This window comes from Cygnus atratus, chromosome 2, assembly GCF_013377495.2.
Source record: "Cygnus atratus isolate AKBS03 ecotype Queensland, Australia chromosome 2, CAtr_DNAZoo_HiC_assembly, whole genome shotgun sequence".
In the NCBI taxonomy this organism is placed as follows: Eukaryota; Metazoa; Chordata; class Aves; order Anseriformes; family Anatidae; genus Cygnus; species Cygnus atratus.
This window is the reverse complement of record NC_066363.1, coordinates 65,365,038-65,389,676: the sequence shown is the minus strand read 5'-3', so window position 1 is coordinate 65,389,676 and position 24,639 is coordinate 65,365,038. Positions and strand designations below refer to the sequence as shown.

The window sequence follows — 24,639 nt, the reverse complement described above, 5'->3', positions numbered from 1 at the left end:
GGGGTCGGGGCCTCGTTGCCCCGCCCCGTCTTCCGAAGGTGATGGCGGTGGCCTGGGTGGCGGCGGCAGTCGGCGCCGGGAAGGTGAGGGGGAGCCTGCTCTGCTGGTGAGGGGCTGGGGGGGAGACACTCACACGCAAGGACGTTGGGCGGCCCCCAGGGCCGGCAGCATGAAGGTGGAGGCAGGGGACCTGTCCGCGATCAACCTGTCGGTGCAGCAGGTGCTGAGCCTCTGGGCACATGGCACCGTCCTGCGCAGCCTGACCGGTAACCGGGGGGGCAGGTTGGGGTTATTGGGGTTGGGGTGGTTGGGATTGGGGTGATTGGGTTTTCGGTTAGGATCGGGATTGGGGTTCTCCTTCTGGGGACTGCTGGTGCCAGGGGATGCTCAGGAGCGGGGTGTCCGCGAGGGCTCCTGTGGCTCTGCCAGCAGGTTTATTTTTTATGGGTGGCAGTTTGAGGGAAAGCCATTTAAACGAAAAATGAATGCTAGAAGCAGAGACTTTTACTGTTTTGTTGTTATTTTTTTCACCCTGTGCAGTGAGGGAGGTAATGGGGTGGCAGGTGTTTGCTGGCACATAAACTAATTGTAAGCTTCAGGGGTTCTGCTCTGGAAAGGTGAAGCCAAGCTGTGGAAGGGGTGCTCGAGACAGGTCGTTACAGCCTGCTACGAGAGGGGAGCTTTGGCAGGAAAAAAAGTTCCACAAGCAGTCCTTTGTACCCTATCTTAGAAGGTACAGAGCAGGGAAGTGTGTCTGTGTGCTACTTGTCCTGTCCAGGTGTAAAGGGAATGGTGAGTTTCTACCTCCAGACTAGAAAGGGGCTTTGTGTTGATAGTAGGGATGTTACTGAGTAAATTCCCTGGAAAAATCTTGAGTAAAGGGTGTATGTTTATAATATTTATGAAAAAGTATTACGTCATCTTTTCCCTCCCATCTGTGTGAAAGATACACTATAAAAATGTGTAGCGCAGGAGGTGGAGTTGAGGTTTGAAGATGTTGCAAACAAAACAATTGTCTTAGGCTTTATGATCTTTGTTAACTTCCAGTCTAAAAGCTAACGTTTAATAGGTTATACTTTATTAATTTGACCAATAAACTTTTTAAGTGCATACATTTTGTATTGCTGTGTCTGGTGATTAAATCTTAGAGGTATTAGTGTGTCCCCACACGAAATATAGCTCATTTCTTGAATAGTTATTTTTGCATTCTTTCTATAGAAATACTAGTTGTACTGTTAAAGGAAGGAGTTAACAATGGATGTAACTTTTCTTTGTGTTAGACATCCTCCAAAGTTTTTCTTATTAGAACATGATGCAAGCAGGCATTTCTATGAAGTTCAATGCTGAGTGTTAGGTAAGAAAAAATGTTTCTTAGTGCTTTTGCAATATAACAAGAAGTTGGACAAGGTATTTTTAATGTCAAATGGTTGTTTTTAATTTAAAGAACATGAAAAAATAATTATTCATCTGTGATAATGCTGTAGGAGAGTGTGCTTAGTGTCAGTTGTAGATGCATTGTAGTTTTCTGAATTGGTGTTTTAAATACAGGTTGTCCTAATAGCCATGATCAGGTATGTGGCATGCTCTCATGGACTGTCAAAAATGAATAGCTTTAAGTGGATTTAGTCATTTATATAAGTTAGTGTTCCTGATTATATGTAAAGTGATTTTTTTAGTGTAGTAACTGATATTAATCAGTAACTGTTGTTAAACTTGCATAAAAACTTTCTAAAGTATTTACTGACTGTAGAAGTAATTACTATTCAAAAACCAGATGTTCTGCTTTTCTGTGCTGAAAAGAAAGGAGAAAGTGAAGGAGAAACTTCTTCAGAGTACTGGAAAGATAATAAATATACAGTGTTCCATTAATATTCCTCAAGACTGCTTTGTGTTTATTTTTGGACTTAAAGTTGTGGTTTGGATTTGGGAGTTAAGTTGTTCAAGCAAGAATTTGTCTTTAGATGAACAATGCTGATTATGTTTGCACAAAGTTATACAATTTTATCAGCAAAGTTATGTTCTTTATTAAAAAAATGTATCAACTCTGTTCAGTGTTTTGAAATAAAATACGAGCTCCAGCCTAAACCATGAAGTGTTTGAAACCTCAGTGGTTTAATTTATGTGTGTGATTGGTTTTGTTGTTGTTTTTTGGTGTTTTAATGAGAAGTTGAACCAGTGCTTTTTTATACCATAAGTCTGGTTCATGTTCAATACAAAAGGAGAAATCCAGCCTTTCATGTAGGATAATATAGTACAAAGTACCACAGGAGACTGCGGACAACTGAATTCCTGCCATGTGCCCTATCACACTCCACGATAGCAAGCGCTGTTTGCTGTAGCTGAACCCTAGGCCCACTGACTTTTGCTTCATAGCTTCCTGCCTTCAGCTTGGACATGTTACTGTAAATGATGGGGGTAGCTCTGCGACCTGTTGGAGAGGAGAGGGGGCTCCTACCTCACCCTATTTTAGCTCCTCCAACAAAGTGCAAGTGGCCCCTTCACATGCACCAGTTATGCACTAAGTGGTAGATCAGGCTTTACTAGAATGAGTTGGCTAATGACTGATTCTGAACTGAAAAATGTCCCCACATGAGTGTCAGTTGTAGTAAATATTCATGTTATAGGCTACCTCAAGTTTAGGGAACTTTGCAATATTTCTGTCCTTCCTGTAAGCAAAGTAGGTGTTTTGTTTATGTCTTGTTAACTGCGTGTTCCAAAGACTGAAGCCTTCTTCCTATTTTTTTCCTAAGCTTCATCCTGCAATTATTTGTCCCTGATTTTCTGGACTATGTTGTTGTCCCCTATCCTGCAACTTCAGGGGGTCTAGTCTCTAATGATTTAAATGCTCTTCAGCAAGTTCTTCTCTTCCAGTTAATACAGCAAAAATGTTAGCATCTACAAACAACAATTTGACTGTATAGACCTGATAACTTCCAGTGCACCAGTTAATACAATAACTAAAGAAAGGACCTAGTGATGAAGAAAACACCATAATGTATAAAGAGCTGAGTTAAGTTTGCACGTATAATAAACAGGCATTTCTTAATCTGAGTATGTTGAGTTCATAAATCTGCAAGGATATAACGATTATGTAGTTTCTTAATTCAAACTTCATGCACGTGCTATCTTGTTGGCTGAAATTTGTATCCTTGTGTTCAGGGCGCAGATACTTAAATTCTGCACAAGAGACTTAATTCTGTAGCAAGTGGTAGATAGTTACTGGGTACATAGATCAGGTACATAGATCAGAATCTCAAGACTAGATACTTGGTTTTGGAGCAATCAGTCTTGGTTTATGAAGTGTTATAGGCAATCACTATTCATCTGGCAAGATAAACTAAGGACTAGAGGGAAAGAAAAACTGTTGAAGATGAAGGACTAATGATGTACTCACTCCCTGTTTACTGAAGCTGAGTGGCAGTGGGACACATGTTCATGTATATAGATAATATTCAAAAGTGTTAGCATTTACATACTTTGACTTTGCATTTTTTTATTTGTCCAAGATAAAGCTGTTAATGGAATGCAACTTCAAATTTGATAAGTCAATACAGATGTTATTCTAAACTTTAGCATCCTTTAAGACTTGTTTCTAATCATAAAAGTCTAATCTTTGAGGTTGTATATGCCTACAGTGATATGTTCAAAGTACATGTGTATTAGATAAGCATAATATGATTTGTGTATTATATGTATAATTTATATATGATAGCTATAAATACCTAAATTAACAGAGTAGTACCCTAAATCTGGAAGAGACGAGAGCATGAATTGCAAGTGCTCGAGCCCCGCAGGCTCTTCTGGAGGGTGGGAGGGAAATTCCACCCGCGTAAAGCGAGGGTGATCTGTGCTATGCATTGGATGTTGTGGCTTGTAAGCCTACTAAAGTAACTAGTATCTCTTCCAGTGCTTTTTTCTTCCTTTTTTTTTTGTAAATTTCATTTTGTCATTTTGTTCAGGGCTCTTTCAAGGTAGCTCTATGAGGATGTGACTAAATAACTGAGGCTAGGTTTGTGCTTGGAGCTTTCTGCTAGCTAAAGCTAAATCATTATTATCATACCAGCAAAGTATTCCTAATTGTGTAGTTCATATCATCAGAAGAGCAAGTTAATTAGTGTAGTTACACAAATAATGAACTTTTTTGACAGCATGCTTTGTTTGTCAAGGTAGTAGCAATTGATCAAGTATGTTTATACCTCTTAGAGCATGAATCTCATATATAAGACATAAGGTCTGTTTTATCAGCATGCTCTTAAAACACTGCAGTCTCATTTCTGCCTCGTTTATAGATATTAAAAATCTTTCAACTACTGGGTTATTTTTTGGTCAAGCAAAGCCTTGACCCTTTGGGTTCAGAAGTTCACGTTCTCTTTCTCCGTTCCCTCGTGGCATCTCTGTGTTATCCCCAACCCATTCTTTGCTTCCTTCAGTGTAGGTCTAGCACAGTATTTTTCCAAGGGCCATCTTTCATCATAATTATGGAGTTGGATGATAATGAATTTTAGAGAATCTCAAACTGTTACACAGGAAAAAAAAAAACTGTGGATTAAGTTCTCTTTTCAACCTGTTGGGATAAAAATGACTGAAGTTGCTCTCTAGCAAAAATGTGTGTAAGGGGAAAAAACATTTAGTCTCTCTGCTCATAACTCTGTCTAGTAACTTGCTAATCAGCTACTTAACAAATTTGCACACGAAGTTGGTGGAGAGTGGATAATCTGCAACGTGTACTTGCAAGGTACACAACACAAACTCCAAATTGGTGTTCTGTAAGTATTTGCCTACTTGCAGGATGAAAGACAGTTAACCAGTTCACAGCTGCTTGCTGTGTCCCTCATCCTGCTGCCTGACTTTTGCATCTAGGAGCCTCACAGGCCTATGGCCTAGCCCTTTTCACATCTAAACAAATGGTTGGTTCCTACCATCATGAAGATATGAGGGGTTTCTCCCTCTGACCCACCTCCCCTCCAACTGCTCTGAAGTAAATACCTGCAGATTTTAGTATCTACAGTCAGTCTGGCAAAACAGAAGGTATGAATGATATATTATGAGAAGGTACTGGATTATTGCAGTTGCATGTAACACTACCTGCATTTCTTGCATTGCTGACTTTGCGATACTATTGAGCTGAAAACCTAAGGCTTTGTGAAGTCATGGTTTATAGCTGGGTTCTTTAAACACTACAGCTGCATTCATGTAGAACAAGAAATATTTCTGGATGTTATCTAATTGCCTTTTGAATGCACTCAGTATGCATGTCACTTTAAGGAATGGGAGGGGAAAGTGTGTGTGAAAGAACTCAATTTTATCTAACATTTGGAGCTGGTTCTGTTCTACTGTCTTCTGCCCTAAATATAAAGTGCGGCCTGATGCTAATTTTCCTTGAGCCTTATTTGGAATCTAAATAAGACCAAGATAGTTGATCATTGTGCAGTTATTTTGTATGTGTAGAGGGGTTGTGAATATGTTTGGGTTCTTCCATTTGGAGTTAGTCGTTTCATAATATTACCTTTTCTTCTATGAACTACAGTCATCATAAGAAGTCTTCCTATGACTGCAAATTAATTTATTTTTCCACCTGGCAAGGGTCAACAATGACCACAACCTACTGATTTCCTAAAAGGCATTGTGGTACCTCATAGACCCTTGTGGAAACTGCAGGGGATAACCTTGATCAATAGACCGCTGTCATAGCTGTGGAGTGTTTGGGAATCTTACAGCATGCAATTGTCATGCAATGCTGCATAAGAACTGAGCATGTTTTCTTCATCCATAATTTGAAATACCTACTCTGAGTCCATCACTGTGGTATCAGGTTATCTTGACCTTCAGTAATATTGCAGATTGCGCTTTCCTTAGGTACATGTTTCATCTCTTGTATCTGCCTTCAGTTGAGAAAGATGAAAGCATGGGACAAGTCTTGTAAACATACTGTCCTGTACAGGCCTTCTCTTTTACTGTATTTTCGCAAATCTGTATAATGTAGGATGGAGAACTTCCATGGACTTGCTTAGAGCTACCCCCAATATGTGTGTGTATCCAAATACTCAGAAAGAGAGGTTGTGTCTTGAACTACAGCAGTTAGTATTAACTGTATGTATATTTACCCGTCACCTTCCTCGTTGCCCTCCTAAGTGGGTCTTTTGATTCTCCTGATTTATAGGAGTTCTAAGTCCTATGACTATGGATTTGCCTTTTATGCCTGTATGAAAGGGGAAGGGTTGAGACTATGCTCCAAGTACTGCTAAATGAAAAAGTTTGAACTCTTTTTTTTGTGCTGTGGTTATATATACTCTACAGACTTGGACTCAAAGGACTGCAGTTACTGTGTGGCAACGATTCTTTCTGAGCATCCTTTTACAGAATGCTTTGCTTAATCTGCTGTGTTTGTGTATTTTTTTTAAAGTTAGCTAATTGGGTCAGATTTCTGCTTTGAATGACTGTGTGTCAAGCTACAGTAATACAGGCTCACCTGATAAACGTTGTCCTGCTGTTAGTATGGAAGCTGTATCTCTTTTTTTAGGGTGAACTGTGGGAAAAGCTAATTAAGTTTGGGATTGTGACAGCTGGGAAAACGTCTCCCAGTTTGCTGAAATTCTGTGATGATAGAGAGACACAAGATCATCACTGTAGTTGACCTTTAAAAAAAGGTGGATATATTTAGGGTTTTCACTTTTTTCCTTTCTTAGTTTTTCTTACCCTTTTGAATTATAGTAAACTGCTTTTAGGAGATTATCACCAAGTAAGGAAGTTTCTTTGAATTTTTATGTAGCTTTGCTTGATGCTCTCTGATCTTTTATTTGAAAGTAATGATCACGTCTGGCATTCTTAGAAATGTTCGTACTCTGCACTGTTCTCAAGATCTCCTGTCCTTGCTCAGTGACTTAAATAATAGTGACTACCTGTATCTATAAAAGTGTGTGCTAAGCAATTAGAATAAAGCTGCTGGATGTATTACTACATTTTAATATTTTTTATTCTTTTTTCCTTTTGAAGCTAATTCAATAGTAACACTTACAGCTCCTGGGTAGATATACTGAAGTCTTTAATCTCCTTTTTTGCATTTGATGTTAGCTTGATGTGGTCTTTATTATAAAAGAGAGTTCTTGACTTTTTTCTGGTTCACTTGGTTTCAGATAATTTGTTGTTCTGCAGCTGTATTTGCAAAATCCTAGTAAGAAGTTACAATTATTGTGTTTTTTTTTTAAAGAAACCTCTTGAAGAAAAGTATGGTGGTCTTTAATTAGGTGTATTATTACAAAAAACTGTACTAGATTTCTTTTTACAATTTTTTGATCATAAGAGTTACTTCTTTGATAGACTGCTAAAAGGGGATAGCGTCTTGAGCATATGCCAGTGTTTTCACATTGACTCCTTTCAGGACTGAAATGGGTATTGCTTTTCTTTTACTATTGATTGTATACTGTTTCTAAATCTCTTATAAATTTATTGCCTGAAAAATATTAATCTTTTGACTGCTTTCTTTCAGAGATGTGGTACTGGGTTTTCCTCTGGGCTCTCTTCTCCTCTCTCTTTGTCCATGGTGCTGTGGGAGTGTTAATGTTTGTGATGCTGCAGAGGCATAGGCAGGGGAGACTAATCTCTGTCATTGTGGTCAGCATTGGATTTCTGGGTTCTAGTAACAGGAGCAATGATAACCAGTAAGTCTGTCTTTTGTGTTTTTACTTATTTACTCTAAATTTAAATCAATATTAAACAAATAAACCTTCCTTAGTGGTTTGGTGCTTGATTATTAAGGATTTTGCTTTAGTCATGTAGCAATTCTAATGAAAATGACAGCTGAGTTTCTCTTCCTGTTGTGGTAAAGATAAAAACGATTCCAGAATTGTAGTGGACAGATTGTCCTAGTCTTTCATCTTGTAAACTTTGGGTACCAAGCTGTTCAAATGTGTATGCTTGACAGGTAATACCTTTTTGAGACCAGAAAGTGCAGTCCTGTCTTATACTTGTGCAGACCTTTTGCCAAAAGTTTTTGATCAAGATCACCTGTTAATACCCTTAAAGACAGCCATTTCGTTTGGAAATGAAGCTCTGATCCCATTGATTGCAGGACTGACTTCTTGCTCATTTCCTTGAGCCTGCTGGAGGTTTTTAAATTGCAGTTTGGATAGGATGTTGCTCTCTCTAAAGGAAGGAAAGGTGCCTGTGTAGGTACTGACTTGCAGCAAAGAAACTTTTTTTTTTTTAGTGACTGTATAACAATCCGAACTGCGCATGCCACTCAGAGAACAGACCAAACCATTTGGCTTATGGATTTGAAAGACCTTCACAGTCTTGTGTGGTTATAATGATAATTTCCAATGTATTTGGTGTAGGGAGGAATGATGCTTTGAGGTGTAAAGCCTTTGAGGGTATGGAACTGTAAATTTAGAGACTGTCATATAGCCTTAAACTGTAGGTGAGCCGTGTTGCCTTTCATTCTGTCTTTGAATTGTACAGATTATTAGAAGTAGTGGTAACACTTAGCTTCACTCATGGGTGTTTTGTAGGAGATTGTTTCTTATACTGAAAGTCATTCTTGCCTGTTAGCTTTCAAGATTAAATAAAATATCAAATTTCTGAAGAAATATTTCCTTAAGGCTTTCCTCAAGGATGTTTTAATTGCTGTGTATTTCCCAGCCTAGAACTTCCAGTGTTTAACAAACAGTTCAGTGTAATTCTACTTTTTTTTTTCTTCTAAGGTAAGGCATATATGGAACCCGTTGAGAACCTTACATTGTGAGTTATGCTGACATCGAATGTCCTATGGACCGTCTAATGTCCGAAAATGGCAGTGGCCCTGTTAGGAGGTCAGCTGTGCGTGACTGTTTCTGAAGAATAAAAGATAGGAAATGCGTTGCTGGATATCCAAGCCGAGACTTTTTCAGTAGTATTCTGCAGTGGGGTAGGATCAGTGTTTTGTGAAATGAAACTTACTTCCTCTTTATCTATGCATGAGAAGAGGAGCAACACAGTTGTGTTTTTAGGGGCATCCAGTTTTACATGTCAAAACATTTAACAAATAAACAGCACTGTTTATGTGTAAATAATGCATTTCACCTGAAGAATTTCTCCAAGCTTAACACTGTGGACTTTTATTACGCTGTTCCCGAATGGTTTTGCACAGAACGTTGTAACTGGGTTAAGCTAAAAACATTTGAGGTATTTTTGTTTCTGGACGACACTGGCGTTGTTTCATCCTGAAAGAAATTCTGTGAGGAGCTTCTGAAGGCCAATTATGGTAATACGATATTAAAGAGTATTTTCAATAGCTATTATGCTGCAAGCTGGAATGGAAGTTAAGTATTTTGTTTCTTGGATAGGCCAAATCCAGTACTTAAGAAATTCAAATATCAAACCGAGTTGCCCATGAGCAAAAACCCTCAATTCCTAGGCTTTGTAAAATCATGGTTAGTTTAAAAAAAAAAAAAAAAAAAAAAGGCAACAAACTGAGTGATTAGTGGTGAATACTGTCAAAAATAACCCCAGGAATAGATATGTTAGGCAGTTTGAAGTAAGGATTTCAGCTGCATTTTATCCCAAAGGGTCTGTTCATCCTCCTCCCTCAATACACACTCTTTTGGTGATGTGAGAACAATTGTGTTTCCTCAATGGCAACTTGTTGTAGTATACTCTGGCTCTGTACCAATTGTGCTGGGTTATGCATTACAGGTTGTATTGCACACGGCTATTCAACAAATATAAACACATAATTATCAATCTATAACATTTAAATGTTTTCATTATTGATGTTTTCCAAAATATCTCAATGTTTTCTTAATAAGCAAAACAGTTCTATTGTTGGGATACATAGAATTTGATCTACTAGTTAATAAATCTTAGCCATTTGAATTCAGTTTGAGAGTTCAGTCCACCTGAATAATTTTAATGTCAGTACTGGGCTCAGTCTCAAGGATCTCTTTCAGTTTTTGACAATGTCAGTAGTAGAGGAACAATGGAAAAGCTTATGCAAGGTGGCTGAGTGAAATAACATAAGACTAGCCTTGTGGTGAGGTTTCTGACAAAATATACTTATACATTTTTTGTAAAGAAACAATTATTAGTGAATTCTTTTCCTACAATGTTTGAGGAAATAAGTCTTCTTAAGATATCAGATGATATTCAGATATGGATTGTACTTTTAGAAAGTGTTGGGACTGACTAATGGATTTTTGATCACTTTCAGAAAGCTATTCACATTAATGACAGAGTAAACCAAGGAAATTCCATTGTTTTTTTTAACTCTTGGTATTTATTTCGAAAACTGTGGTTAGCTTTTCAGTTTTCTTAGAGCTTGCAAAAGCATCGTTGTGTTCTCTAGAATCATTTAATTGTAGTTAATTGGCTTCTCAGACATTATGTACAAAAAGTTCTATAACTATTTTCACAATTAAGGATTTTTTTTTTTCCTGAAGACCAAAACCTCAAAGATGGCAAATTCAGTGTTCCCTTTAGGTAAGGGAAGCAAGCACTCTACAACGAAATATTAGTTCAGAAAAATAAATTGCTTAAAGAAAGCTTTATTCTAAGTGAACTTCTGAGGTTGGATTGAGGAAAATTTTTATTCACAGACACAAGACTTTTTTTTTTTTTTTTTGGATATGAACATTTTGGGTGTCTTATGCTCAGGACAGTCATTCTGAGAAGAAAATGTTCTCGTCATCTAGCCTGGTATTTTTGATTGGTAGCAAAGAGTACCTTTCTCAGCACTTGTTTCAAGTCAACACAACTATTCGCTTGCTGTGTGACTTTTGCTCTTTATATGCATGTGATAATTCAGCATGTAAAAGACAGTGGGAGGGAGTTAGGAAGCAACTGGCTTTGTTTACAATGCAGTATTTTGTTGCTGGTTTATCTTGATCATGTGATGTACAAACGGGAATTGGGCCCATCACAAGAAAAGTGATGTCTCTAATTTGATGTACCTCAAAATCTAATCATATCTGTAGAAGATTTCTTCCCATACGCATTCATGGATGACATGTAAGACTTCTTGATCTTTTTTCATGTTTTTGCTTGATTTGCTGAACAATTGTTACAAATTAGAAGTTTAAATCAAAGTTAAACTGACACAGTATGACTTGGTTATTTAACTGAATATTAAATGAAGTTGATATAAATTTTTAATTGTTTTGTAGACTCCAGCAATCTTACGTTGTCTTCTCCCTGTTTATGCAAGCACAATTAAACCAAACTTAATTGCTGTTTTTGCTAATTTTTCAAATTAGCAGAAGGCAAATATGAAGGAAAAAAAAAGATTAAATTTGAAGACACCTAAAGAGAAATGGCAAGATTCACTTTTTTTTTTCAAATCAAGCTTGTGTTGTGAAAGTTAATCTGATTCAGTTGGGAAAAATCATCCCTGAAGGCTTTTCATAAAACTAGAAAAAGTCAAGCAAGGCTAAATAATTGCATAATGCCATGAAGTAATACAGTGTTTGGTAATACTCTAGAAATAGCTAATGCATAAGTGCAGTAAATTATTTGTCATATATTTCAGCCTTGGGTTTACATCTGTAATTTGATGTTTGTTTTTCCTGTGATTCTTAGGTGCTGCAGTAGCTGGAATTTACAGAGTAGCAGGAAAGAATATGGCTCCCTTAGAAGCTCTCGTCTTTGGTGTTGGACAGACAGTACTGACATTAATTATCTCATTTTCAAGGATTCTTGCAACGCTCTGAGGCTTATGTAAAAAGAATTTTAACTAGCCTAAAGAAATCTCTGATCTGAAGAGAAGCTTCCTGGAAGAGGGATTCATCAGCTTATGAACTTGAATGGTAGTGCAAGAGAAAGGAAGCGATGTGGAACATGCAGTACAAATCTGGAGGTTCAGTCGAATGAACAGACTGTCCTCTAGTGTCTGAACTCTTGTACTTCTGCGCTGTGCCTTGTGTGCCTCAGTCATAGGCAAGATGCGATCCCTGTATGCAAAGCTGAGATAAAGCACCTTGAGTAGCTGCCAGTCAGGCTAATGCTTGGTGATAGGATCATTGTTCTTATCAGTGTTTTAATAAAAATAAAGGCGCACTCCTGAAAGTTGCTGTATGTGCCAAACTTGGAGTTCAGTTCTTTACTGTCGGTTGGGTAAGCTTTTTTGAAATTGTAGGTATAGAAGAACGCTGTGGATATACACTGTGTTTGACTTCAGGGGGAATAGTAAGATAACTGATTTTATTTTTTTTACTCTTATTCAGCATTAAAAACAACAGTTAGGTCCAATTTCAGTGGTAGACAAATATTCGTGGGATTTAAGAACTACAACTACCAATCCTGATGTAATTAACATGATCGCAGAATGAATTGTCAGTTTACTGAAGATCAGCACATCATTTTTTCATGGTTTTGGTTCTTCAGACATCAGTAGTTTAAGGAGACTGTGTGAGAAAGAAGTATAATCTGTTGTGTATGTACATATGAATCTTAAACTAATGCATTTCTTTAAATTATTTCGTCTGAAACATACAGATGGTTACCAGCCCTTCTGAAAGCCTTAGAAAAGCTACTTGCTGCGAGTAAGCTCCCTTTATTTAAGTACTGATAGGACTATTAACCCTACGCATACTCTTTAAAGAACAGACAAATGTAATACAGACTTTGAGAGTATACCTATGATGAAAATGGAAGGGGTTTAAAACAAAAAACACAAGTCTTCGATTGAACAAAAATGTTTAAGTTTGCTTAATAAACCAGTTATCTTACTTTTGAAGTTTGGAAGTGGGGCAGCACTGGTGTATTTACTACCTTGTTTCTGAACATTTTGTATCCTTGGAAAGGTTAAGATACCTGGAACTTTCAAATACGTAGCTTTCAGTAGAGTTTGTGCTTTTCTGGTTTAAAGGGAACAGTAGTGTTGTGCATGTGAGATGTCTTAAGTGTGAATATTTGGAGTGAATAGAAATTTTAATGTTATTTATGAAGTGCAAAATTTAAAGGGCCCAAAGTTCTCTATGAGGAATAAGACATCTTTTACATACTTACTCAACTGAATGCTTTTCAGCAGTTGACTGTTAATACTGATAAGAAGAATAAATTGCCCAAAGGTTTTGCTGTTAAGATGTCAAAAAGACTTTCAGAGTTGTTGAAATCACTGGCATCTGCTGTGCAGCTAAAAGAATAGGGTTAAAATACGACTTACAATCCAGCTTTATTGCTTAGTGCTTCAAAGCAGTATAATGAATTAACCTGCTTGCTGTTATTTTCTTCCACATAAACTGTACTTTTTTTTAAAAAAGCACTAAGGATGCTAATATTTTTTTCTTTGAAAGTATTTTAGTTGTTTTGAAAATGTACAAAGTTACAGGCTATGAGGGGAACAATGTAAAATGCAGGTTTATAAACCTTCTCAGTGTTATACGTTTAGCTTTGAGTCACTTTAAAATGCTGTGGAATACCTATATTTTCCTTACTTTGATTTCAAAACTTATTTTTCATGGCTTGATTATTTTTATTTTTTTTACTTTCTGCTGATACTTTTTGGCATAACAATCATAGCACTTTAATAGACAATAAAGTTATCACATCTGTCAAAATGCATTTTAAATTTCTCCCCATTGTCTTATGATATGAGAACTGGTTTCAGGTATTTAATTCAAAAGGAATAATAAAATAATCAATGATATTTCTCCTAATGTGCCTTGTAACATATATTTTTAGGGGAGAAGATTTTAAACAGTTGCTCTCTCTTCATTTTTGTTCTTTTTTTAGGTATTATGAATCAACTTGGTTATTTGATATAATGGCTCATCCAAAAGACATTAAAGTGTTTGTGTTTGACAACTTGGAAATGCTAGTCCGAATCAAAAACAACCCTCTCCCAAAGCATTGCATTCAGTAATTTTGAATGTCTCGTGGCTTTACCTCACCCTGAATCTTGTTCCCAGTCTCCAAATTACCTTGAGCATCTCGATTCTTATTATATGGGGTTTTTATGCTATCACTGTTCAAAGGCTTGCTTTATTTCACTAATTTAAGCTCTTATCTGACCACTGCTAACTTAGGAAATTTATGTAACTAATAAAATTTTATTGATGAACTTCATTCTTCATTTTAGTTGTAGTGCCAATGAATTTTTTGTCATTCTAACCTTCCTCCTTTGACAAGGAGGTATCTTTGCAGATGTTGAATAACCTTCCTCCAAATAATTTTTATTGTATAGATCACTGTAATCGCTTTTAAAGTGCTTAGGTGCTTATTTGTCTCTGCTTTATATGACACTGTCTGGCAGCAATGAATAGGCAGTTAATGTAGTGCCTAGCTGGTGTAACAGACGAAGTTTTTAACTGCTTCTTGTGAGGGATAAATGAGGATGACTAGTTTCTCTATGAAATGTTCCTTGATCATGGCATGAACTTAATGAATAATAACTCCAGTAGAGAAAACAAATGCAAGTGGCCTTATATCTCTGAAACTTGGAGGCTTCATTCCACATCCTTAGGAACAGCATTGTTAAACTTGGTGCTCTATTCAAAGCAGTGTGTGTGTATATATGCTATTTATATAAATACATGTATGAATTATGTTTTGGAGGTGTATTCTGTACTTTACAGAAAGTAACAGTTGAAATAACTTGCCCAAGAAAAAGAAAATAACTTAGGATAATCTAGGATTTTTTTTCATTGTTACTAGGCTACAGAAATATCTTGTGCGTGAATGGCACGGATGGTACTCTGCTTTGCTTTGGACAATAAAGCATTGTGCAGATATCTACCCAAAATCTTTTAGAACTATCTTTAAATAGCTCTGCATGTTTCTGCATTGTATCACTAAGCACATTCTGTGCATTGTTAATTATTAATTTATAGTAGAGAACAGATACATCAACACAACTTCCTTTTTGGAGGAGGCAGGAATACTGAATATACTGTTCAATGTGAAGATGCTTCTGTTGCTTTGTTAGAAGCTGCTATTGTTAAAGATTTATATGTTCCACACAATTCTGACTTACTGATATAACCAAAAATCTTGTTTTCAGAAAATCTTCCAAATAGTTATTCGTTTATTTATGGGTAGTTACAAGTTTATGAAAATAATCTGTACTATGACTAATGGTGTAATTTGAGGTTTGCTCTTCAGTTTCTTAAAGAAACCAATAATTTAACCAGTTTTGAATAATCAATGTGGACCAAAGACAGTACTCCTGATTATGTTACTTGTAGCTTTCTCTTGTTAAAGTACAATGTTTTTACTATTCTGAAGGAAATAATACTGAAGAAGGAATACCGATGTTTATTTTGGTTACAGTTTTTATCTATTTGAATTGTGTTGGGGGAGAGAGATGTAATGCTCATTGGAGAGGAAGCTAGAGTCAAAGCTCTAATACCTGTAAGAATGTTTTTCATTGTTTTCTGTTTTATGTATTTCATTTACTAAGCAGATGCTAATAATGCCTTTCTTTCATTGTCATATTGAGCCGCATGGTTTTGTACATGGCCATTCGAAAAATAAGAACTACTGTAGGTGGTGGTCATAAATAGGCAAAACATGCAAAAGGTGCTCACTTTGTCTATGTTCCTTCAGTGTTCAATGTCTCTTAGTATGTTAGCAGTTGAAAAGAAATAGCATGTTCCACCAGCTTTCACAAGAGGTCGGAGTCTGATATGTCTGAAAATAACAGCTAACATGAAACATTCTCAGTTCTTCCATAAAGTCAGTATGATAGAAATTTTCATATCAGCTTGCTAGCTACTACTGTGAAGTGTCTTTTATTTGTGTGACTCGTAGCTTGGCAGATGAAATTAATGATGAGGCACTTAAGTAGGTGAAGTAAATCTTGGCTCGTTCTCATAACTCCTTTTTCATAACTGATTGCGTTACGTAGAAGAAATAAACATTCTAAGTATAATTGGCTTATGAAGATATTCTTCATTTCAGATTAAGTAAATCAACTCAACAATCCAGATTTATGAAAATCCATTTTCTTTACTGCTGGTCATGGCTTAGATGTATGTTTTAAAGCTGATCTATCGAATTCTGATGTCTGCACGAGAGTCAGCTGAGTTATTTTTAGATCATGCTTTTAAATCTCCTGACTTAAAAGTTCGTGTTGCCAAAATAAACAGTTATAGGTAGAGGACAGGGTGTAAGCTGTTTGTGCCAGCAATATTTGTCAAAAATTGCTGACTTTACTAGCATATATACCATATTATAAGGTATGCTGCCAAGATCAGCAATTGGAAAAATTCAAATTTGAAATTCAAATCAACAATTTGAAAAATCCAGTTTGAAAAATACAACACACGCACACATACAAGGCTAGAACATAACTTTATTTGAATTGTCACCAGAACTTAACATACATATGCATAAATACATATTGGCAGAATACCTTTTGAATGGTTCATTTTTTTAATGTCTAGACTGGGAGCAGCCCAAAATGGAAATGGCTGTTTAAATCCTCAGCTTTTGCTTCAGAAAGATGGTGTTCTTTGTGTACAGATGAATTTAACACAGCTGAAAAAATGTGTTGGATTAAAAGTCAATTTTTGTAGCTTGTAAGTTCAGTGAAAAGTATTGTACTCTGTTACAGCAATGAAGTCTTCGGTTAGGTGACACTTTGTGTACTTAACTGCACATACTTTGATTTTTAAAAAATGGTTATCATAGAAGGTAGACTTTAATCTGAGTACATACTATTTGATACTTGAAAGTAAGAAAGATTGTGTGCTGATAGCAAGCTGTTTCCCCTGACTTGTGCCTGGAGTTATACTTGAAAAGTTTGTGCATTCAGTTTAAATGTAATGATCAAGATGTCTCAAGTCTGCAGTGATGTACAATTTTACTCTGAAGTCTAGTAAATCATGTAGAGAAGCGTTTTCTTTCAGGAACACTTTTTTTTCCCATGCTTCTTGTTGTTCATCTTGTAGCTACTGAAGACTTTAAGAAGTTACTTCATGAATACTAGTAAGATTATTAGTGGTTAAAAGGAATGGATAATATGTCCTTTTGTGTTTCTTCTCTTGTGAATTGGAAAGAAAGTGTTAAGGCAAAGTGAAGAAGGGAAATGGCTGGTCATTTTCAAAATGACATTTCTTTTAATTTGAGATCTAACTTTTAAGTTTAGTTAAGTTACTTAATATCAGCATTGTATAATCTGTTTCCAGATTATCCATCATTATAACGTATACTGTTGAAGCTATCCGAGCTAAAAATCTCAACTCTTTTAAAATAACTTGATAACTTGGCTGAAGGTTTTTACTCATTTAAAATGTGCTCGATTTATATACAGATAACGCAATTTCAAAGGTCCTTAATATTTTTGTTGTTTTCAGAGGATAGCCAGGTATTTATGTAACTAAACTTTTGACTGTGGCAATATATAGAAATCAAATAATTCTTTAGAAACATTTACAGAATTCACTTAAGATAGCTATCTACAGTTAGAAAAAGGCTGAAGTATTTGACACCTATACTGAGGACTGCAACAGTTGTACTGTAAGTTTTACAAATACAGCCACCGTTATGACCTTCCAAATTTGGCTGAACAAATGAGGAGTGGTCAGAAATGTGAGTCTGAGGATCTTTAAAAATGAAGAAGGCAAAATTAGTATCCATTTAGACCATGGAAAAAAAAATATGCCCTGACACACACGCACACAGTTTTCATAAAGTTTGACTTAAACAGTAGATCGTGCCCGATGCAGCTTATCTCTCCATAAACTGTTTGTGGATAGAAAGCATTCTGCCAGCTTGAATTTTGGAACTAAATGTTTGTATTTCTACTTGTTGAAGCTACCTGAGCTAAGGATCATGACCTAGTGTTGTGGTTTAACCCGGCCGGCAGCTAAACACCACACAGCTGTTCACTCACCCTCCCCCCTCTCCCTCTCTGGGATGGGGGAGAGAAATGGGAAAGTGAAGCCTGTGAGTTGAGATAAAGACAGTTTATTAAGACAAGAAAATAATAATAACAATAATAATGATGATAGTACTACTACTAATAGTGTGTATGAAATAAGTGATGCACGATGCAATTGCTCACCACCCATTGACCGATGTCCAGCCTATCCCCGAGCAGCCGGCCCCTCCCCACCCTGGCTAGCCACCCCTATATATTGTTCAGCATGACATCAGATGGTATGGAATACCCCTTTGGCCAGTTTGGGTCAGCTGTCCTGGGTCTGTCCCCTCCCAGCTCCTGCTGTGCCCCTAGTCTGCCCGCTGGCAGGACAGAGCAAGAAGCTGAAAAGTCCTTGGCTTGGTGTAAGCACTGCTCTGCAACAATTAAAACATCAGCATGTTATCAGCGCTCTTCTCATCCTAATCCAAAACATAGCACCCTACCAGCTACTAGGAGGAAAATTAACTCTGTCCTAACTGAAACCAGGACACGTAGGCATTGCTGTCTTTGAGTTTCAGAACAAGAACAGTGAAGGAGAGGAGTGACCTAGTCAAACAGTTGACTTATGCATTGTACAGGACTATGTCTTTGAAAAAGGTGCTCATTTTGAGTTGTGGACATACTGCATGTTCGTGTAATAGCTCCAATACAAGAAAATAAAATAAGACACTAATGGGTGACACTTAAGCTGTAAATACTGTATTTGATCATTGCTCTTTCATTTTAAAGCAACTTTTTTATTTCCCTATTTGTGTACAGTTCTCTTTATGTACATAATAAATTTTTTTTGAGAACCTTTGGTAGTTAACTCTCTCATTATATTGGCGGTAATGATTGAAGTACATCCATTTAACTATTTAGCTTTGTTTTCATTATATACTTCCAGATTCTTTGAAAAGCAGCAATAACAGCTAGACTGTTATTTAAAGTAAAACATTTTTTCAGCACTGTTTTCACTTCTATAATTTGGTATGGATGCACAATGGAAAATCTATTCTAATTCTAAGATTTCAAGAGCCTTTAAGTAGTTTTAATCTTTTCTTTTATGTGTGATAGGAAATGTTTGGTAGTAGCCTTATATATGAAATTTACAAGTCAAACAATTTCTGTTCATTTATTGGATTAAAAATTTCTGTTAAAATATTTTCAGTAACTTTTCATAGTTTATTGCATGTGCTGATAAATAACTCGTAATAGTACAACTACGCATCAACCTTTGTATGAAATGCACTGCCATGGGTGTGGTTTAAGCTGTTTAAAGAATCACCACGAAAAGTATAGCACAAATGGTTTATTGAAGTAAAATGTTGTAAAAGTGAGGCTTAACGTCCAAATTACCAATATGCAATCTTAATTCCCGGTGGTACAAGTTGTGCACAGTGTCAGTTGCTTACCAAAGATGTGCAGTTGTTAAGGGGCCTCAACCTCGAAGAGTATATGTGAGAGGCATCCCAACTCCAGGGGAAATCACTGATGTGCAGCCTGCTGCTTAGTAAAAAAGCTCACTCAGGCTATCATGTTTATGGAATAAGGTGGCTATCTTGTAGTCAGATTACAAACGATGGAGAAGGTAAGCATAAGACTCCTTGTGCATACATCTGTTTTTGCTCCTTGATAAACTAGTCTTGGTTTTATCACTCCTGCTATTCCTGTGTTAATTGCATGATCGATGTTTTGCTTTCCGAGCTCCTGAACATCAAAGCACACCATGTCACCTCTTCCTATGTGGGTGTTTCGAATAACAGGTTGGAATTAAAAAAGTTCATGGCCCAGTCATGGTCTAGGCTGGTTTAGGTCTCAACTTCCTTCAGAGACTGAACCAAATGACCACTAGGCTCGAGGAGCTGGGTACATCTGTCACACCCTGGTAACAAAAGTTTTATACTCTGTGAACCCAATTTAAATGTACCAATGTATACATAAAATAAAGCTAAAATTAATACTTGAGTGATGCATATTCCTATAGACTGTAATGGTGTGTTCCTGCAAGCATCTTAGTTCTGCTTCATAAATGCTTCATAAATACAAGAAAACCCTCAGTGGGACCTACAAGACTAATGTGGTGTGAGTAAGACTTTAATTTCTCCTCCCCTCCTCCATGGTCTTAATACTTCCAGCCTCTGCATCCACTAGTTAAATTTTAGCGTATGGGTGGGAAAAAATGCTGGAGTAAATGAAATGTATGTAAAAGGCTAGTTAGTTTTGCAGACAACACCAATTTAGGTGCATGTGTTGATCTGCTTGAGGGTAGGAAGGCTCTGTAGGAGGATCTGGATAGGCTGGACCGATGGGCTGAGGCCAACTGTATGAAGTTCAACAAGGCCAAGTGTCGGGTCCTGCACCTGGGGCACAACAACCCCAAGCAGTGCTACAGGCTGGGAGATGAGTGGCTGGAAAGCTGCCTGGCAGAGAAGGACCTGGGAGTATTGGTTGATAGTCAGCTGAATATGAGCCAACAGTGTGCTCAGGTGGCCAAGAAGGCCAACAGCATCCTGGTTTGTATAAGAAACAGTGTGGCCAGCAGGACTAGGGAAGTGATTGTCCCCCTGTACTCGGCTCTGGTGAGGCCGCACCTCGAGTACTGTGTTCAGTTTTGGGCCCCTCGCTACAAGACGGACATCAAGGTTCTCGAGCGAGTCCAGAGAAGGGCAGTGAAGCTGGTGTGGGGTCTGGAGAACAAGTCTTACGAGGAGCAGCTGAGGGAGCTGGGATTGTTCAATCTGGAGAAGAGGAGGCTCAGGGGTGACCTTATAGCACTCTAGAGGTACCTTAAAGGAGGCTGTAGCGAGGCGGGGGTTGGTCTATTCTCCCATGTGCCTGGTGACAGGACGAGGGGGAATGGGCTCAAGTTGTGCCAGGGGAGGTTTAGGTTGGATATTAGGAAGAACTTCTTTAGTGAAAGGGTTGTTAGGCATTGGAATGGACTGCCCAGGGAGGTGGTGGAGTCACCATCCCTGGAGGTCTTTAAAAGACGTTTAGATGTAGAGCTTAGTGATATGGTTTGGTGGAGGACTTGTTAGTGTTAGGTCAGAGGTTGGACTAGGTGATCTTGGAGGTCTCTTCCAACCTAGATGATTCTGTGAATGGAATCTGAGCACTGGCTTCTGTGACTATAATAAAGATTTGTTTATGCAAGTGGATATGCATAATTTAGAAGCGGTGACAAAAAAAAAAAAGAAAAGCAGATTGATTTTTCTGTAGTTCATCAGATTGTCAGCTAGCAATTTCAGTATATTTTTTCCTAAATAGTATTAGTCAACATCATGCAAGTGTTTTTGCCTAGTTTATTTTGTTGACCTGATGAAGCATAAAGATGCTGTTTGTTCCTGTTTCTGTCACACGCATTTTGTTTTTAAGGAAGCTTAATTCACTATGAGTGTATTAATTACTGCTTCTTGGAGATGCCATTTTGACGAATTATAATGTGAATTTTTTAATGCCTGTCTTAAATAAGGTAGTTTTATTTGCTTTATTTTAAGTCAATCAGAGAATGTTTGCTGGTAAATCTTTTTTTTTTTTTTTTTTTCCATGCAGACTGAAATTACTGCTTTTACAGACTGCATTACAACAGCTGATTTCTTGTGAGGAGCTTAAGGAGCTAAGGAGACTATTAAAAGGTTGCTACAGTTTAAGGTAGTGTTCTTTTTGTTGTTGTTTTTATTATTTGTAAGTTAATGTTGCTTTCAAGACAAGCCTTTCTTGCAGAGGGTGGAGGCACAAGAGTGAAGATTGGTCTGGAGGAGAAGCGTCAAAATACCTGAGTCTTCTGATTATAAACTCGAAGGCCTTATATATAGTATGACACAATACTTTCACGGTAACTGCTAGAAGAAAGTAGCTACTTAAATTTTGTACCCTGTGTGAACCTTTGCAGTGCAGTTGGGCACCTTTTGGGTTGTGCTTCTGACCACAGGGATGGCTCACAGCCGCAGTGTTTCCTGCCTGCCTGCCCCATACCGCTGTGGGACACCTGTGGGGAAAAACTGAGCCATGTCCATGTCAGGAATGGGGAGAACCAAGAGTGCCAGAGCTGCTCCAAGGCAAGACACCCCTGCTCCCAAACTGGGGCCCTCTCTCTGTGAAGAATGATACACAGGTGCAGTTTCCCATGTGCCAAAGTAGCTCATTCAGAACCAGTTAGGTAGGACACAATTTGCTTTCTGAAAAATCACAGAATCGTCTAGGTTGGAAGAGACCTCCAAGATCACCTAGTCCAACCTCTGACCTAACACTAACAAGTCCTCCGCTAAATCATATCACTAAATGCTACATGTAAACGTCTTTTAAAGACCTCCAGGGATGGTGACAACCACTTCCCTGGGCAGCCCATTCCAATGCCTAACAACCCTTTCAGTAAAGAAGTTCTTCCTAATATCCAACCTAAACCTCCCCTGGCACAACTTCAGCCTGTTCCCCCTCGTCCTGTCACCAGGCACGTGGGAGAACAGACCAACCCCCACCTCTCTACAGCCTCCTTTAAGGTACCTCTAGAGAGCGATGAGGTCTCCCCTGAGCCTCCTCTTCTCCAGGCTAAACAACCCCAGCTCCCTCAGCCGCTCCTCGTAAGACTTGTTCTCCAGACCCCTCACCAGCTTCACTGCCCTTCTCTGGACTCGCTCGAGCACCTCCATGTCCTTCTTGTAGCGAGGGGTCCAATTAAATGGGTGTATTTTTAAGAGGTATGTTCTCCTGAATGTGATAGATGGCAAGAGTGTTTGTTCATTAATTTGTTATATCGAAGGGAATTTTCAATGGCTTTCTCATTTTCTCACGGTGGTTTCTTTCCTCGCTTTCTCACGTTCTCACAGTGGTTTTTTCCTCGCAGCTGTTTCTTAGAGAAGTTTCCCAAGGGACAGGATATCTCAGGTCCTTGGTGAAGTTTCCCAAGGGACGGGATATCTTAGGTCCCTGGTGAAGCGACCGTTGTGTAAACAGGTTACTAAATCGGTAATGTACTCCCCTGTCTCAAGGACTAATACACCATATAAGGAAAGCGGGGAGAATGACTGTCTTCACCCGTATGACCACCAGAGGGACGAAGGTGAACGGGACAGGATGACCCCCTAGCAATAACTGACGTTGCGGAACTCGGAAGGACTGAAACAAGACGACCCCCTAGCAACAACTGACGCAGCGGAACCCGGAAGAACTGGATGATAAAAAGGGACTGCAGGGAGGGGGAGTTGCGCGCCGCTTGGTGGAGCACGAGTTCCCCCGGCTGCCCAGAGCTGTTTTGCTTGCTGATCGCTTACTTAATAAATTGATTGACTTAATTCAAATTCTTCCGACTGAGAGTAATTTATAACACTGAAGAACAGGCTTTCTTGCTTTACAGGATGTTTTATTTTCGGGGAATGGTGTTAAGCCATTACTCTTTGCTCTGCTTCACAAAAAAAAGGTTTTGGAATCAAATTCACTTTTTGACACATGAGAAATAGTTTCACTTTTTCAATACCAAAACTAATTAGCCTTCCAGGGTGGATGTTACCAGAGTAGGACTGTGCATTAATGCTTTGTATAAGATGTTATATATGTAGATGTAAATATAATACAGAATTTTGAATGTTTGTGTGTATATATATATTTGTCCATGTTTACTTGAATTCTTATAGCGACTATAAATGCTTTGTGTAAATTGTATTTTTTTACCCTTTTCTTTAAGAATAATACCTGTTACTTCTTTTTGTAAGTATTCCTAGTAAGTTTAGGGAAAAGAAGTATAGTGAGAGTAGAGTCTATGTTCAACTGTAAAATAGAATACATGTTTAAAATATTTAGAGGATTTTTTGAAAATATGTTCCTTTTGTCCAAATTAATTATGGCATGTATCAGCCCAACTGTGTTGACACGCTATAGGACAACACTGATTACTAATATTCCACTTGTGATAAACATTGGCAGTAGCATTTTTTTATAAATTGTTAAAAGCTAAATGAAACTATTGTAGAATACAGCTTAAAATCTTATCAGTAGAAGGGGAGCCAGAGTAATCACTTCTCTGTGAATACAGCTTCCTATTTAACAAGTAGTGTATTTCAACAGAAGCATTCCAAAAATAAAGCTATCCCTTTGCACAGTGCCTAACTATCAGGTGAAAAATCCCTGGTCCTGTTTAAAAAAAAAATAAAAAGACGTGAAGAAATGAATGCCTCTGCCTGTACTATTTGTTCTTTCTTCAGTGCTTCTGCAGCTGAAGGTAACACATGTTTCAAAAGCTTACTGTGTGTAGTCCCTGCTTTTAGTCAGTTCCTAGTACCCTTCAACATCATAGGAATGAAAGCTTTTTGTCCACGTACTTCTCAGCATAAACCATTGCCTAGTTTATGAAGAACCATCGCCTGGGAGAGGTGTGTAGCCCTGTTCCTGGGGCTGGATAGCCTCAAGCTTTACTCACAGACTGTTTCCCTGATGTACAGTAAGCTTGCACTCTAAGCGTAAGACAACTGAAAACAGTTACATGGAGGTGAGATGGATGGGAAGTACAAGGTACAGATAGCGTTGGTTGGCATGCCAAAATTATAGGGTAAATATTTTTTTAAACCATGATTAGTCCTGTTCTCACAAAGCTAAGTAACTTGAGTGATTAGGGATAAAGCAGAATGGTGTTTGAGAATGTCTGCTGGACAGTGACATGACAGACCTGCTGAATGTGGGTGAAAAACCTTTGTAATGTGTGAAAAGGAAGGAGCAAGGACTAGGGGAATAAAAGGTAGTGCAATAAGAAAAGAGGATAGATGGCAAAAGCTTAATCAGAAGGGCAGGTTTTCTAATTGTTTTTCCTTTCTGCAAGGTAAGTTTATCATTCT

The 24,639-nt window shown here is 37.8% G+C and overlaps 1 protein-coding gene and 1 long non-coding RNA gene across 2 annotated transcripts; both read left to right on the top strand.

Moving 5' to 3' along the window:
• Positions 1-23,936, top strand: LOC126913206 (uncharacterized). The gene is made up of 3 exons (XR_007707909.1): positions 1-83; positions 21,368-21,466; positions 22,804-23,936. It is a non-coding gene; the product is annotated as an uncharacterized LOC126913206 (long non-coding RNA).
• LOC118250945 (transmembrane protein 170B-like) lies at positions 115-13,625 on the top strand. Its single transcript, XM_035552614.2, is given in 4 exon segments — positions 115-266; positions 7,487-7,635; positions 7,637-7,658; positions 11,548-13,625. Coding segments are annotated over 4 exon segments (399 nt in total). The 5' UTR covers positions 115-169; the 3' UTR covers positions 11,679-13,625.
• Positions 23,937-24,639: the final 703 nt, after the last annotated feature.